Below are 17,675 nucleotides of genomic sequence, written 5' to 3' on the forward strand. Positions count from 1 at the left end.
AGATTAAGCAACATTATTGATGTATATTTGTTCCATTTAATAATAAGCTCTTTCCCATACCTGCATAAAACATTAAATTATTTTAATACTAGAAGCAATTAAAATGTTAATATCATTAAAATTATGATTTAATATTGATCAATTAGCATTTCTATTTGTTCATAATCACGGAATTCAAATTAAATTAAAAATAAATTTTTGCTGCTAGCGATATTCGTAACTGCAATTTAGCATCGGTATGCGCTCAGCTACCAATAACTATGTTTACAAAAAAGAGTTTTACAGTTAACATCGCTCGTGAATGTTTTACTCTTCAAAGACACTTTTTTTTAATTTTTTATTCTCTTTTATGGGAAATGCGTCTTTCGTCTTTAGATCATATTTACTTGCTAAAGCAGTCATCTGTCACTCACCATCGTCCACAGATGATTCAGTGGTTTAAAATAATGCATTGGTATGGTGTAAACTGACGATCTGTATGAATGGAGTACCACTCAGTATTAAAGCAACGATTTACTGCCTAGTTTCGATGTGTCAGTAACCGCTTAATTACGTGCATTGATTCCCTCTGCGTAGCCGCTAGCATTCAGCGTGTCGTATCGGTCGTGTCAGCTAATTTAGAACGATGGACGCTGAATGAACTTATAACTCTCGAAAAATTGATATCCGGTGACATTCACTGTTGGTTTCAGGCAGTGCCGTTCACGGACATTCTCAATCGAGTTATGGTGATAACATTATTGTTCGAGGGACTGTGATAGCTTTGACGTAAAATTTTGCTGGCCGGTTGTTCGTCAAGTAAACACTGAAGCTAGTCCTCACGCAGGACGGTCAATAACCGTGTGAAATGTAGCAGGGCTGAATCTGACATGAATTCTGCTGTTTTATATAATAAGTTTGATGAGTGATGAGTGATGTTTGGAAAACCGCGGATATACAGGGTGTCCTAGCTAACTCTGCCACCTCATGTATTTCCGGAACGAAATAAGATGTGAAAAATGGAATTAGCCAGGGATGTACCTAAGCCAGGATCTCAGGCAATCGGCAGGAACGCATACTCTATAAATGCAAGCAAACTTTACTTTCAACACAAAGTTGCGTTTTTAAGTGCCATATGTAGGGATTTTCTACGGAAATCTAGACGTACGATTACAGACGGCAGACTTGTTGTCACTCTTCTAAACCTCATACCTTCTGAAATACGTAGATTATACAGGGCGGCAACGGTGCCACAGTTTCTGCCACAATGCGCAGAGCAAGGGCTACCCCAAGTAGGTTCAGGGGAGTGCAGGCAATTCGCACTACGGGATTACGGCAGAAACTGTGGCACCAGTCTCATTATTTAAAGTCTAAGTATTCCAGAAAGTACAAGGGTAGAGCAGCGAAACAAAGTCTGTCATCACTAATTGTACTTCAAGTTTTCATTTCTATTCAGAAAACGTATATATGTCATTTAAAAAGAAATTTAACTTTGTGTTGAAAGTGATGTTCGCTTACTTCTGCGGGCTGTGCATTCGTGCCCATTGTGAGAGCCAATGAGATAGGTGATCTCTGACCAACTGCATTTTACACAGTTTGTTTCATTTCGGTAATATATGAGGTGGCAAAGTTAGGTGGTACACCCTGCATGTATGTCTAACAGCATGGCTCTTCTCGGCAAGAAACATTTCACAGTCTACGCCAAATTGTATACAACATTATCCCTAGATTTTTCAGTACTTTATATTTTTCGTTCCTAAGAGGGGTTATAAATATACACTCCTGGAAATGGAAAAAAGAACACATTGACACCGGTGTGTCAGACCCACCGTACTTGCTCCGGACACTGCGAGAGGGCTGTACAAGCAATGATCACACGCACGGCACAGCGGACACACCAGGAACCGCGGTGTTGGCCGTCGAATGGCGCTAGCTGCGCAGCATTTGTGCACCGCCGCCGTCAGTGTCAGCCAGTTTGCCGTGGCATACGGAGCTCCATCGCAGTCTTTAACACTGGTAGCATGCCGCGACAGCGTGGACGTGAACCGTATGTGCAGTTGACGGACTTTGAGCGAGGGCGTATAGTGGGTATGCGGGAGGCCGGGTGGACGTACCGCCGAATTGCTCAACACGTGGGGCGTGAGGTCTCCACAGTACATCGATGTTGCCGCCAGTGGTCGGCGGAAGGTGCACGTGCCCGTCGACCTGGGACCGGACCGCAGCGACGCAAGGATGCACGCCAAGACCGTAGGATCCAACGCAGTGCCGTAGGGGACCGCACCGCCACTTCCCAGCAAATTAGGGACACTGTTGCTCCTGGGGTATCGGCGAGGACCATTCGCAACCGTCTCCATGAAGCTGGGCTACGGTCCCGCACACCGTTAGGCCGTCTTCCGCTCACGCCCCAGCATCGTGCAGCCCGCCTCCAGTGGTGTCGCGACAGGCGTGAATGGAGGGACGAATGGAGACGTGTCGTCTTCAGCGATGAGAGTCGCTTCTGCCTTGGTGCCAATGATGATCGTATGCGTGTTTGGCGCCGTGCAGGTGAGCGCCACAATCAGGACTGCATACGACCGAGGCACACAGGGCCAACACCCGGCATCATGGTATGGGGAGCGATCTCCTACACTGGCCGTACACCACTGGTGATCGTCGAGGGGACACTGAATAGTGCACGGTACATCCAAACCGTCATCGAACCCATCGTTCTACCATTCCTAGACCGGCAAGGGAACTTGCTGTTCCAACAGGACAATGCACGTCCGCATGTATCCCGTGCCACCCAACGTGCTCTAGAAGGTGTAAGTCAACTACCCTGGCCAGCAAGATCTCCGGATCTGTCCCCAATTGAGCATGTTTGGGACTGGATGAAGCGTCGTCTCACGCGGTCTGCACGTCCAGCACGAACGCTGGTCCAACTGAGGCGCCAGGTGGAAATGGCATGGCAAGCCGTTCCACAGGACTACATCCAGCATCTCTACGATCGTCTCCATGGGAGAATAGCAGCCTGCATTGCTGCGAAAGGTGGATATACACTGTACTAGTGCCGACATTGTGCATGCTCTGTTGCCTGTGTCTATGTGCCTGTGGTTCTGTCAGTGTGATCATGTGATGTATCTGACCCCAGGAGTGTGTCAATAAGTTTCCCCTTCCTGGGACAATGAATTCACGGTGTTCTTATTTCAATTTCCAAGAGTGCAGTTTATACATATTCCACAATTCATTTATTTTCTTCACAAATGAGACATCTGTACGCAGTTAACAATAATTCTACTCAATTTATCAGGATTAATAGGAATGAAAACGTATGTTTGAATGTGTGTGATAGTAAGTGCATACATCTTCCAGTATACGCAGATCCACATTCGAACCGTTCATGAGGTACTGCCATGGTTTTATTATGTGCCGCTACTGATATCAGTAGGAAATTTTCTCCTAATTAGCATAATGTATCTAGACAGGCAGCTGGAAGGCTTCGACCAATTGGCTGAGCTTAGGTACAAATTGCAAAAATTTGTACTCATATTTAAATAGCAACTTTTGAAATACAGAAATCACATTACCTTCAACAGATCGCTCCTTAGAGCATCTCAGAAAAACACTTTTCCGTCTAGAAATTTAGCTTGAGCTCAAGTAACTAACAGCTTGAAGAGTTAAATGTGTGTACAAAAATCCCAAGTCAACTAGGTAAAAATTCCTTTACCGATAATTAGTTTCAACTCATTGACGAGCCATCGTCAGATGAATAAATGTTATTACTTAATGCAGTGTGTATCAGCAAGGTGACTCCTCAACGAGCTGAAAGCAGTTATCAGTAAAGAAATTTTTGCGATAATATTTTCTATCCACTTTTTTTTTTTTTTTTTTTTTTTTTTTTTTTTTTTTTTTTTTTTTTTTTTGTAACGCAACAGATCATCTGTCTCAATGTTTGACAGTGTCAAGTAGCAATGTAAACACAGTTATATGCAATTGTATGTATGGTGTCTGTTCTTCCAGACATCTCCGATATAACAGACATCAAACATAGAACTGTAGAGATTCGCCTCGACAGACAATACGATTATTTCAAAAAATGGCTCTGAGCACTATGGGACTTAACTTCTGAGGTCATCAGTCCCCTACAACTTAGAACTACTTAACCCTAACTAACCTAAGGACATCACACACATCCATGCCCGAGGCAGGATTCGAACCTACGACCGTAGCGGTCGCGGGGTTCCAGACTGTAGTGCCTAGAACCGCTCGGCCAGCCCGGCCGGCTACGATTATTTCAGTGCGGATGCATGTCATCGTTCGATCCCTTGTGGGAATACAGTGAGGCTGCGAGCAAAGGGGGGTGAACAGTGTCACATCATCAGTGGTTCAAAATGGTTCAAATGGCTCTGAGCACTATGGGACTTAACAGCTGTGGTCATCAGTCCCTTATAATTTAGAACTACTTAAACCTAACTAACCTAAGGACATCACACACATCCCTGCCCGAGGCAGGATTCGAACCTGCGACCGTAGCAGTCGCACGGTTCCGGACTGCGCGCCTAGAACCGCGAGACCACCGCGGCCGGCACATCAGTGGTGAGCAGCACCTTGACCAGATAGTAGAGGCGCTCAAGGCGACCAGTCACGAGAAGCGGAGAATCCAGATTTGTATCACAGTCCGGTCACAGATTTCAAGCTTAGCTACTGAATTATTTCAAGGTCCAAAGCAGCTAAGTCATACAAATTTCCATTTATTTACGTCATGCTCAAAAACCACAGTATTTCTGAAATACACCTTAATGGCAGTAGAACCAATATTTACAACAGAACTCCTGAATACTTAAGGAAGCGGGCAATAAGACAATACAGTCTTAAGAATCAAACATTTAAGAAAGGTAGCTTCCCTTTGACAGTAAACTTCGATGGTTCCTGGTTTGGGTCCCACACAATCTTGCTCAAATCTAGCTGCTATTGCGAGGGTAAGTCAATTATTATCCGCAATTTAGTTATATTTTTGTTTATTTTGGTAGTACCTTCGTTTTATGTTGATGACGCAAGCTTTGTTTATTTTTTGTTATATCTTTGCAATTTTCAAGCTGCTAGGTTAGTTTCGTTATCGCTGCCGTGCTGTTAATCAAGGCTGCTCCGCCGTCATTTGCACCAAAGAGGAGCAACATTCAGTGATCCGTTTTTTGTGGTAGGAAGGCGTATCAGGGGCCGAAATTGATCGAATTAGGTGACTTGTGTGTGCATATGTGGTGCCAAGTACGTCCAGCGACCTACGAATGCCTTATTTCTTCCTTTCTACGACACGTCGCCGCTGACAGCCTGCCGAAGGTGAACATACCGGCTATTAGGCTCTGAGCGCTATGGGACTCAACATCTTAGGTCATAAGTCCCCTAGAACTTAGAACTACTTAAACCTAACTAACCTAAGGACATCACACCCACCCATGCCCGAGGCAGGATTCGAACCTGCGACCGTAGCAGTCCCGCGGTTCCGGACTGCAGCGCCAGAACCGCACGGCCACCGCGGCCGGCCGGCTATTAGGGAGACTGTCATAATGTTCTGGCTGATCAGTGCATATCTGCAGAAAGATAAACGGATGTCTTACAAGCTACTACAATGATTTTCCTCCATTATATCTTTACTCGTCACTCGGACGTTTTGAAACATTTTATTGATACCATGGTAGATCTAATCAATGAACAGCGACGAATAATGTTGACTCAATTCCGTAACTGTATCTGTCGCTTGGACTGGTCAGTTGTGCTTACAAAAAGGTCTCGTTGTACTAGCTTCTCTAGGAAATGATTTCATGTGGTACGCTTTCCACCTGTATTATTCTAGGTTGTTTTCTGGCGACAGTGTTTTACATATACAATATTGCCTCGGAAGTACACTAGTGTGTAGATGGCATAGATTGATCCAAAGAGAAGCAGTATAATTGGCCCGTCGTCGATGTGTTGGATGTTTCGTTGCATTCCTCTCACTTCCCACCACTTAGGCAAGCTTAACGAGCGACAAGTTCGACGCAAAATAATGAACTTAAAATTGATGGTTTCGTCGTCATACGCAGATATTGCCTGCGCTATTACTTTTGACTCTGTATCATGCATCTGAAGTCTATTTCTCCCTAAACTTTCGGTGTGTGTCAAAAGGAAATCACAGCACTCAAAATCGTCTTTCCACTATATACTCCGTTGGTAAAATATTCATTAAATCTTTTTTCCTGCAGTACAGCCTGTTCCGAAGAATTCATCCTGTAATACAAAACTCTATGTTCGACGTGAACGACGATAGAATCCTGGGGTAAAATTTAATTTATGCATCGACATTTAAAGTTTGTCTTGCAGCCGCCCTAAGTTGCCTGTCCATGAAGTTGCTGGTAGAGATCTCCCTGGCGCAGATGATGGCTCGTCCCTTACCCACAGCGTGTCGAGTGTAGCTGATAAGATAGCAACATCTCTTCTTCTTTCTCAGCTGCAACTGTGAAGCGTGATTTTCATTTAGATTACGTAACAGCATCTCTAACAGCTAAACGCATTCGACGATAACCTTCACATTCAGGCCACTAGTTTTTTATGTAAGGCAAAACTCAATGGTCACCCCAGTGAGCTGTCTCAAGCAGTATTGTCTATCCAAGAGTGTTTTAGTCGTGCCAGAGGAGAGCTATCCATTCATTATGTGTCTTTCTACCATGTTTTACGGCAAAACAAATAAGTAGTATTTCGCATAACATCAGGAAAAGCGCTTCGTTTCGATATTGTCATCAAGTTATGTCAAACACAGACGAAAAATGCGGTTAATGTTATAAAGTTACTTTTTTCCTTTGTTTCAGGTATAGCAAATTCGAGTTTTTGATGTGGTAAGTACCTAAAGTTGGCTTAGTGTTAGAAGAGTAAGAACGAAATAACAGTAAATTAAACTTCTCTCTTTCCGATTACTAAGATATAAACACGATGAACTTTCTACAATGATTGGTTCAGACCAAATAGTGTACAGTTCATCCACGTTCCACTTGAACTGTGTACTACAGAATTTCACACTTGAATGTTCTGTGAAACATCTATAAACGATACAGGTTAGTCAGTCACCGATATCCATTTGTAGACAGATGATTGTAGTGTTAATTTGGATACTGGAGACCATCCCGTTTTGATGATACGAAGAAACTAGTGTTGTGTTATCAGAGCAAGAAAATTTCATTTCCGGATATTCCGTCCCTTCTCAGTCACTTCCTGGGAAGTCTCTGCTGCTATGAGAGTAATGCGGTTACCTTTACCGAGGTACGTAACGACATTATCTTTAAGTTACCTTGCACCTTTATAACTTCGGCAGCTTTCACTTGAAAGTCCTAAATCAAATTTAAAACTTCTGGTATAACGCGAAAAATTAAGTTAGTCCTTTCATTATGTCTGCTCCTGAAGTGAAGCGAAACTGCTTCTCCTGGGTAGCATTGTTTGATATCTGGGCGCAAGTCACTACTCCCACTGGACAGTACGTTGCAGATTTCTGTCCCGGCGCTCCACTCTAGAACGATGAAGTCCATTGTGTAAGGTGGAAATGTACCCCAACTGATATTATTACTTTATACTGATTCATCAAGAAGTTAGCTTTTTCTCTCTAGCAGAGTTGCGACATAAGAAGTGTGGCGAATACGTAATAAATAAAATATAATACTTTATATTTGTTACATACAATAAACCGATCCGAAATGTACATGGGGACAACTGGTGGCGAGATTGTAAATTCTATGCGGTAGAACACGTAGGACACCACATCATTAGTCAAAATGTTCTTTTCAGAGGCGAAAGAAGAAATAAAGAAGTTAATGTTCTTTCTGTAAGTTATGATTTACGATGCTCATCATACACATTCTACGATTAAGGTATAAATCAACTTCAGCGTAAAACTTACCTCTTAAAATTGCCTTAGCTCACATGAAACAATTTTAGTGACATGAGACCTCATTGGCATACATTGTACGATGATGGTCAGGGTATATTTGACTTTTTATCTCCTGATAGAATCACGTTGTTATTTTTATATGAAAGAGTCATTTCAGATCTTAAAAAAAAAAGAAAAAAACTTTATGTATAACTTTATACGAGAATTAAATACACGTGATATTGTCAACCAACGAAATTCTCATATAATTGTCCAACAAGGAAGTTTCAGTCTCATCGAGGACCATATATTACCAGTAACTTAATTTTTTCCAGTTGGTATTATACAACAAAAAAGATTCACTTCAATATCATTTTAATACCAATATCAGAAGACTCTAGTGAACTTTGTACTGAAATACAACTTCTAGCGCCGGCCAGGGTGGCCGAGTGGTTATAGGCGCTACAGTCTGGGATCGCGCGACCGCTACGGTCGTAGGTTCGAATCCTGCCTCGGGCATGGATATGTGTGATGTCCTTAGGTTAGCTGGGTTTAAGTAGTTCTAAGTTCTAGGGGACTGATGACCTCAGATGTTGTCCCATAGTGCTCAGAACACCATTTGAACCACTTCTGCCGGCTGGAGTAGCCGTGCGGTTCTAGGTGCTACAGTCTGGAACCGAGCGACCGCTACGGTCGCAGGTTCGAATCCTGCCTCGGGCATGGATGTGTGTGATGTCCTTAGGTTAGTTAGGTTTAATTAGGTCTATGTTCTAGGCGACTGATGACCTCAGAAGTTAAGCCCCATACTGCTCAGTGCCATTTGAGCCATAGAGCCATTTTTTGAACCACTTCTAGCAGAACACCAGAAGTAGATGAAAATGGTGGTTCTCAATAACCGTAAAACACTGACGTGACAAACGACATGGAATAGCGATATGCAGATATACAGATCGTGGTAGTGTCATGTACACAAGGTATAAAAGAGCAGTACGTTTCCGGAGCTGTCATTTGTACTCATGTTTTATATGTGAAAAGGTTTCCGATGTGATTATCACCGCACGACGGGAATTAACAGGCTTCGAATGAGGAATGGTATTTGGAGCTAGACGCATGGCACATTCCATTCCGGAAATCACTAGGGATACAATATTGCGAGATCCACAGTGTCAAGAGTATTTATAGAATGCGACATTTCAGGCATTATCTCTCACCACGAACAACGCAGTAGCCCACGACCTTCACGTAACGACCGAGGGCAGTGGCGTTTGGGAGCGAGTGCCCTTGCTAACAGCACGACATCACCTGCAGCGCCTCCCATAGACTCGTGACGATTTCAGTTGGACCCTAGTCGACTGTAAAACCGTGGTCTATTCAAATGACTCTGGACTTCAGTTGGTGGGAGGTGATGGTAGTTTCGAGTATGGTGCAGACCCCACGAAGCTACGGACCCAAGTTGTCAACAATGCACAGTGCACTGTGCAAGCTGATTGGCGACCCAATGATGGTGTGAGATTGGATTGGATTGTTTTGGGGAAGAGACCAAACAGTAAAGTCATCGGTCTCATCGGATTAGGGAAGGACGGGGAAGGAAGGCGGCCGTGCCCTTTGAATGGAACCATCCCAGCATTTGCCTGGAGCGATTTAGGGAAATCACGGAAAACCGAAATCAGGATGGCCGGACGCGGGATTGAACCGTCGTCCTCCCGAATGCCAGTCCAGTGTGCTAAGAACTGCGCCACCTCGCTCGGTGATGGTGTGGGCTCTGGGCACATGGAATGGACTTGGTCCTCATGTTGAACTGAAACCGTCATTGACTCTAAATGATGATGTTCGGCTGCCTGTAGGCCACTTGAAGCCCTTCTTGGAATGCATGTTCCCAAAGATGTTACCTGGCCACAATTGGTCGCAATTGGTTTGAAGAACATTCTAGACAATTCGAGTGAATAATTCTGGTGTCAAGATTACCCGACATGAATTCCATCGAACGTTTATTTCGGAGTGTTGCAGAGGCAGCATGGCTCATTATTCCTGCAGGTGACTTCCAGCGATTTTTTGAGTCCACGCTACATCGGGCTGCAACACTACGCTGGGCAAAAGAAGGTCCGACACCATTTTAGGAGGTACCCCTCACTTTTGTTACCTCAATGTATAATGATGCTACATACTGGTAACAGAATTTTGTTATTTCGTAATACTGTATATCTTATCTACGTGTACTTATCTCTCTGCTTTTATGTCGCAGGTAGACCGTTGGATATTATTGAACCTTTTCACGTACAGATATATGACCACACAACGCATGTTTTCACGACCAATATTTGCATGCTTCGAGAGTTCTGTCTTATTGTCGTTATGCCGCAGTCCAAGGGATTTCTTCGATTAACGTTTGGCTCCTAATGCCGGAAATATCGTCAGAACCTTTAAAGACTCATATACGAGTTTGAAAGTACAAGCTCAGCGAACCGAACACCTTATATGTAGCCGCGAAACGGTCAGATTGTGATGATCTCACATAGCTGCCAATCGCAGAATCTAGTGCGAAAGGGCACTGTTTGATTTTTGCCCTATATTGTTTGCTTCATTTAACTGTAAGACCCAAAACTTGCCAAATTTCATTTCGTCTTCATTTTCGTTAGAAATGTTTTTGTGCCTCTGTTTCTGAATGTTTGTGGCCTCTCCGTATATCCTAGCATAGTAATGATTAGTCCTTAATAAAGCCACAGTATCGGAAAAACGAATTTTGTGTTCCCAGATCCGATTTCGTGATCTACTATTGTCGATCTACCCGTGTTGCACACACGACAATTTCTACTGTATTCTTTAATCCGGGTGTCAGTCCTGTATATACTTGACCGCATGTGAAAAAGATTTTGTATACTCCTACTGTAACAAAAGGCGAGTGTAGGCTCTTCGCAATGTGCAAATATTCACGCCAAGTTCTTGTTTGTTTGTATCCTGTGCCAATATGCCCTGTTGATGCGTCCTGTGTCTGCTTTAACGTAGGGATGAAAGCTTTCCCTTCGGCTGCTTTTCCTCTACAAGCTCCACATCTTTTAGGTAGTGGCACCCTATTTGTTTCTGCGTCAGAAGTGATGCTTATGAAAGTGACTCGTAAGTGATGGAACTCTTCCTCAAAGTAATCCTCGAATATAACAAACATATGAATCGCCACATGATCATAAGTTCTGGCGCTGTAGAGTCTATTCTGTTTGTAACCAGATGGTATTCACCACAGTTATCTCATTTCGACTGGCCGTAATGATCACTGTGACACCACGAACGTATGGGGTGGATCCGAAAACAGGAGAGGAAATGTTTAAAAGACGATAAGTACATTTTCACGTGACACTTCGGACAGTACATACTGCGGGCTGGACCTAATATCAGACGTGAAAAGACTTTTTTTCAAGTTCGGTAATTCCTAAGAGAGGGAGAGAAATCAATAGAAAGTTCAGCTCGTGAGATAGGCTTGAATTATTCACACGAACATTTCCTGCTAAATTCGGGGATGTGACTTCGTGTCTAGATACTGAAAAGATACCGCTTATTATTTTTATGATCTTGATTACTTACCTAACAGTCTTTTATCTTACATTTTTTGCGATATGTAGCGTTACATGGTAAATCTTTTATATTACCTTAATAAAGAATCGGGACGTGAACGCAGAAGGAAAGCAAGGAGCAATATGAAAAGGAAACTAAAGTTCAGTGGAGAGAAATAAAAACTAAGGTTTGCCGATGGGTTTGCAAGTCAGAGACGGCAAGGCACTTGCGCAGCCTTTTGACCGAAATGGATACTATCTTGAAAAGCGTTTATACGTAAAAAAAGTAAAACAAGGGTAATGGAATGTAGTGGTGTCAAATCAGGCGCTGCTAGGATAATCTGATAACGAAATGAGACAATAAAACTAGTAAATGAAATGTAGTATTTGAGTCTCAAAATATCTTACGATGAAGAGATGATATGAAATACAGAATGGCAAGAGCAAGAAAAGCAATTCTCAAAAAGAGTAATTAATTGAAATATAATACTCTAGTTGTTTCCGTTATGATGTTCCCTTGGTGATAAGAATGACTGCACCTTATCTTTTGCAACAGAATTTTCATTTAATTGCGTCCACCATCTTCAGTGCTCTGCAGAGAAAACCAAGAGATAATCACTCCGTCCAGTGACATTAATGTGACCACCTGTCAAAAGCCTGAATAACCACCTTTAGCAGAATGGACCTCTGGAAGGTACCGACAGGGACGTGGGGCCATGCCGACTCCAATACCATGGCCAGCTGGTTGATCGACTGAGAATTCATGGCACAAACAGCCCAATTGAGATGTTCCCACGATTCTCGACTGGGTTTAAATCCGGTGAGTTTGATGGCCGTGGGAGTACGGTGAACACATCCTGGCGCTCTTCGAACCACGCACGAACACTGTGAGGTTTGTGACACGTTCCATTGTCTTGCTGGCAGAGGCTTAGTGCCGAGGAAAAACAAACTACATAGGTGTCGACGTGGTGCAACTTGTTTTGATGCACTGTGCCTTCCAGAACGACGAGGTCACCCACGAAATGCCTTCCGGCCTGGACCGTTCCGACGACTTTGCAGGGGGTTTGCTTTCAGATGTTTCACGCAGTACCGTCTACAGACACCTCTCCGGTGGAGCATAAAAAAGGCCACTTAAACGGACGTCCAAGTGCTGTACTGGCTTGCAGATTCCGTCCTTGGTTGATGATGAACAGCTGTCAGTTACGGTGCATGAAACAGGAGCCTTCTGCGAAGGTCTTTAAGCGGCAACGTTCGCTGAGCGGTCGTTGAGGAGAGACTGGTTGTAGCTCCTTAGCTCCTTAGCTCAACTGCTCAACAGTTGCGCTTCTGTTCCCCCCTATACGTCACCCTTCTCATCTGTGTTCCATGGTCCATCACTGTTACATCGGCGCCATTTTGGCATGCATGTCACGCGAACGGTTTATAAACTTAGCCGTTTCGTAAATGCTTCCGCCTATGACCCGAAAGCCAGTGGCCATACGCTGTTGGACGTTAGATAATTCTCAAGGTTACCGGGTTACAACAACGACTACACTGCATCCGTGTCCTCCTCCTGCCCCCCCCCCCCCCCTTACCAGTGATAGTGCTGTGAGTGGTTAATCGACGCTGACCTCGAACATTGACTGGAACGCGTATTTCCCTGACTACAAAAATAGTTTTCGTGAGATATTTGCATTTCATGACAGCACTTTTAGGTTACCTTAATATTTACATTATTCACAAATACAGGGTTGTGATTTTACAACTTACTTGTGCTAGTGTTGACAGGCGTTACACACTGAAACATAGTCTGACAAGGGTTCGAATACACTGACGTATGAATGGACCAAAATTGTACTGGTTATATGTAGGTATTGAACATTTCCGTAGTTGCTAGGCGCTCTTAAAAATGACCGTTCGTTTAAAACTGACCAATAGTCGTAAATAATGGCATCCGTCCATCCTTGAGGGATGATGGTGTAGCATGCTTGGTTCAGAGTCTGCAGCGTCTGCTGTGGCTAAAAAGTCCCACTCGAGAGTGGCAGTCCCTACTGCAGTTTGGACATGTGAAATTTCAGGGACTTCGAACAGAAGCCGCTCTGTCTCTTCGCTTTGTCCTCTTCCTGATTTTTTCCTGTGTGCGTTCGTCCTCTGAGAGCTTGACGCCGTTGCGCACAGTTACTCGCCACTTGACACGGTCATCTGCAATGCTTTCCCAGCGACTTGGATTGATTCTGGTCTTGGTCAGGTCTCTCTTGCAGACATCCTTGAAACGAAGATGCGGTCGTCCCACTGGCCTCACACCTTCCTGAAGTTCGCCGTACAGCAGCTGTTTCGGTATCCGCTCAGGATCCATGCGCCTGACATGTCCCAACCATCTTAGACGTCGATGACTCAGAAGTGCAAAGATGCTGGTTGTGCTTACACGATGAAAGACTTCGGTGTTGGGTACTCTATCTCTCCAAGAGATCTGAAGGACCTTCCGGAGACAGCGGAGATGGAAGCTGTTGAGTCGAGATTCATGCCTAGAAAGAGTTGTCCATGTCTCACAGCTATAGAGAAGGGTGCTTATAACACAAGCGTTGTAGACTTTTAATTTAGTTTTTGTGGTAAGCAGTCCGTTGTTCCATACTCTGTTTTTCAATCTAGCCATGACAGATGATGTCTTTGCGATTCTGTTAGTAAGTTCAGTGTCCATGGACAAGTTGCTATATATTGTGGATCCCAAGTAGGTAAAGTCATCAACTATCTGGAGAGGATTGCCATCAATGCTAATGGATGGAAGGTTGGTAGTGCTCTGCGCCATGATCTTAGTCTTAGTCACGACATTTCTCTTGTAGCTGTCTTAAGGAGAAGATCATATCTACGGTTGATCGGCCGGACCTGAAGCCACACTGAGAGTCTGGGTAGATTCTGGAAGCTAAAATCTGTAATCGCATTAGGATGACTCTTGTATAAGCTTTCCCGGCTACACTTAGTAATGAAATGCCTCGGTAATTGTTACAGTCACTTCTGTTCCCTTTCTGTTTATATAGAGTAACTATCCTCGAATTCCACATACTCATCGGGACATAACCTTCTTCCCAGATGGTTGTGATAAGTGAATATAAATGTTTGAGAAGAACAGACTTGTTATACTTAATAACCTCTGCAGGGATCCCATCTTCACCTGGGGCCTTTCCGTTAGCAAGAGAATCTATTTTTCTACTAAGTTCTTCCATAGTAGGCATTGCATCTAGTTCTTCCATAACTGGCATTTGTTTGATGGCGTCACATGCATCCTCGCTAACTTCATTCTCGACTGCATACAACTCGAGGTAGTGTTCAACCCAGCGTTCCATTTGTTTGCCTTCATCAGTAATGACTTCACCCGTCTTGGACTTCAGAGGAGCTGTTTTCCTGACAGTTGGTCCAATTGCTTTCTTAATACCATCGTACATTGCCTTAGCATTCCCAGAGTCGGCCGCTTTCTGTATACCTACACATAAATTCAGCCAGTAGTTATTTGCGCATCTCCTTGATGTTTGCTGTGCCCTGTTCTTTGCTTTTCGTAGGTCATCTCGAGTTCTTTCATTTGGGTTTCTTTTGTAAGCAAGCAGGGCTTTCCGTTTAGCCTCAGTGACTGGTTCCATTTCTTCCAAATTTTGCTCGTACCAGTCCTTATTTCTTTTTCCTTTTATTCCATAGCCCAATACTGCTGAGTTGTAGATTGCACCCGAGAGTTTTGCCCATTTCTTATCAACATTCCTTTCTGCTTGCACGTTTCCTGGGAAAGCACTCTCAAAATTACTGGCAAAATCCTGCTTTCTTTGTGTGTCATGAACATGATCTGTGTTGATACGGGGATGACCTCTCGGTTTAGCGTGGTGACATTTCTTAGGAGTGAGCCTCAATGTGCACGCCACTAGGGCGTGGTCTGTGTTGCAATCAGCACTATGATAACTTCGTGTCAGTAGCACATTTTTGAGACCAGTACGCCTAGCTATGACTAAGTCAAGTTGATGCCAGTGATGAGAGCGCGGGTGTCTCCAAGACACCTTGTGCTGATCCTTAAACTGGAAATACGTGTTTGTGATACAGAGTCCATAAAAGCAGCAAACTTCAAGCAGTCTCTGGCCATTTTCATTCATTTTTCCCACCCCATGATGTCCCAGGCAATTCGGCCATATGTCGTTATCTGATCCAGCTCTAGCATTAAAGTCCCCTAGAATATACAGTGTCTCGGTGCTAGGTACCTTGGCTATTCTGTCACTGAGTAAATCATAAAACAGATCCTTCTCTTCCATGCTCGATGATAAGGTAGGAGCGTACACATTTAGGATGTTGACAGTGCCACTTGAGGAGCATATTTTCAAATCAATAATTCGCTCTGTTCCACCGGGTGGTGGCACAGTACAGTCCAGGAGGGCGTTTTTAACAGCAAATCCTACGCCATGAAGTCTTGGCTCGTCTTGAGACTTCCCCTGCCAGAAGAATGTGTAATTATCCTCCCTGATAGAGCCCGCATCTGGAAGCCGCGTCTCCTGCAGTCCCGCGATGTCAACATTCAAACGATGGAGCTCTCTGTCAATTACGGCAGTCTTACGGATGAAATCAACCTCTTGGACATCGTCAATGTACCTTGGACACATGGTCCTAACATTCCAGGTGGCAATACGAAATAGTGATTTCTTTATTATTTCATTTTTGTTGTTGGTAGGTGTACTATATCAACCCGCTTGTCGAAGATTACTTCTAAGCTTCACACACCCCGTGAAGCAGGCGGATAGTGGCGGGATAGCACCTTATTGGCTGGGGGCTGCCCAGCTTGAGGTGGGCGGTAGCTGTCCAATAAGATGCAATGATCTCTCCCACCGTCGGAAGTGGCCCCTGGCACTCGAGTCTTACGCCAATCAGACAGAGCTTATAACCGGTAACTGCCTCTTCCCGTGTTGTGCCGAAGTCCTTGGACGCCGCTGAAGTGTCCTCTCCAGGATGCTACAAGCCTGAGCAATAAATAAGAAGACACGTGAGTTGCCCAATCATCACGGTCTCCCTCTCGACCAAAATGATACTATCCAGAGGAAAGGCAAGCCAATACGTCTGGTATCACTTCGGTTGCAGGAGCTGCCGAAAGGGGACGTAGTACGCCTTCCAACCGCCTTTGGGGCGCCACTCCAGATTTCCTTTCAGGGTTTTCTCCCTTAGCCTTCATTCCTCCCGAGACCAACCACAAGGCAGTGGTGTGTTAAGGTAATTAGAGAAGGAGAAGGAATGGTAACTGAGGAGAGGGTAGGGAATAGTATCTATAGGATATAGGATATAAGACGGGTCGTTGTGAGGCACACTTTGTCTGTAAATAAAGCATCTTAATCAAAAATTACACACTATGAGTGCATTCTTTTTATATTAACTTCAGGACGTAAGTTAAGGTAAATAATCGTTACGTAAACTAAAGGAAAATGGATAGAGAGAAGTACTTACCACTGTTGACAAGGGTTCAGTAGGAAGACGATATCCACAGAGATTGTAAGCTTCCGATCTTAAAATCTTTACCCACAGTTACGTTCCGGCTTGTGCTCGCCCTATCAGCGAAGGAGAATCGATGTTAAGTTGCCGAGCCGCTTCGGTAGCGGAGAACGGCAACGCTAATACAGTTAAGAAGATCGGGTGGTGTAATGAGAACGTATTGCTCCATCGTCACCAGAAGTGCCTCTTACCTGGACTCAGAGTGTTGCGAAGGTTAAGTATATGACCTGGCAACGTCTAGAGGGCGACGAGCATTTCCTTTTGAAATTTCACCGAAGTACTCAGGATCCTCCTTAAGAGGAACAAGATGCACGATAATGCCAGACGTTCCACCGACAAAAGCGCCAGCGGAAGGGTCTACTGTGAAGAGGTAATAAGAGGAAGAACCGTAACGTCCACATGTCCACAACAGCTTTGTCCTTGTAAATGATCGGACAGATAACCCAGAATAACCTGACTATCATACGACAGTCTTCGATATACAAATGTTGTCCTGAAAGTATGTTCCTATAGTTGATTATTTTAAATAGTTTGCAGTCTGGCGCTGCAAGCTGATAAGTCCTTAATGAAACAGGATCGCATTATACATCTATGACAAACGAGGTTACACGTACTACGCAGACTCTCACTTTCTCTCTAGCATCTGAGAAAGATCGGTGACGATATTTCCACCATCGAGTAGGTTGTTTTATATGTGTTATTTTATGGTTTCACGGTTTTATGCATATCTTGTTACATGCACTGTGTTATATATGTGATTTTTATGTTCCACGATTCTCACGTTCCTGCTTCAGTTCCTT

General features: G+C 44.0%; 1 protein-coding gene across 1 annotated transcript; it reads right to left on the minus strand.

The window, feature by feature from the left end:
* Positions 1–8,015: 8,015 nt before the first annotated feature.
* Positions 8,016–15,998, minus strand: LOC124594496. Its single transcript, XM_047132872.1, has 2 exons — positions 14,429–15,998; positions 8,016–8,026 (listed from the first exon to the last, which is right to left on the minus strand). The coding sequence occupies exons 1-2, from the start codon at positions 15,996–15,998 to the stop codon at positions 8,016–8,018; spliced, it is 1,581 nt and encodes a 526-aa protein (XP_046988828.1).
* Between the last annotated feature and the right edge of the window lie 1,677 nt (positions 15,999–17,675).

This window comes from Schistocerca americana, chromosome 2, assembly GCF_021461395.2.
Source record: "Schistocerca americana isolate TAMUIC-IGC-003095 chromosome 2, iqSchAmer2.1, whole genome shotgun sequence".
In the NCBI taxonomy this organism is placed as follows: Eukaryota; Metazoa; Arthropoda; class Insecta; order Orthoptera; family Acrididae; genus Schistocerca; species Schistocerca americana.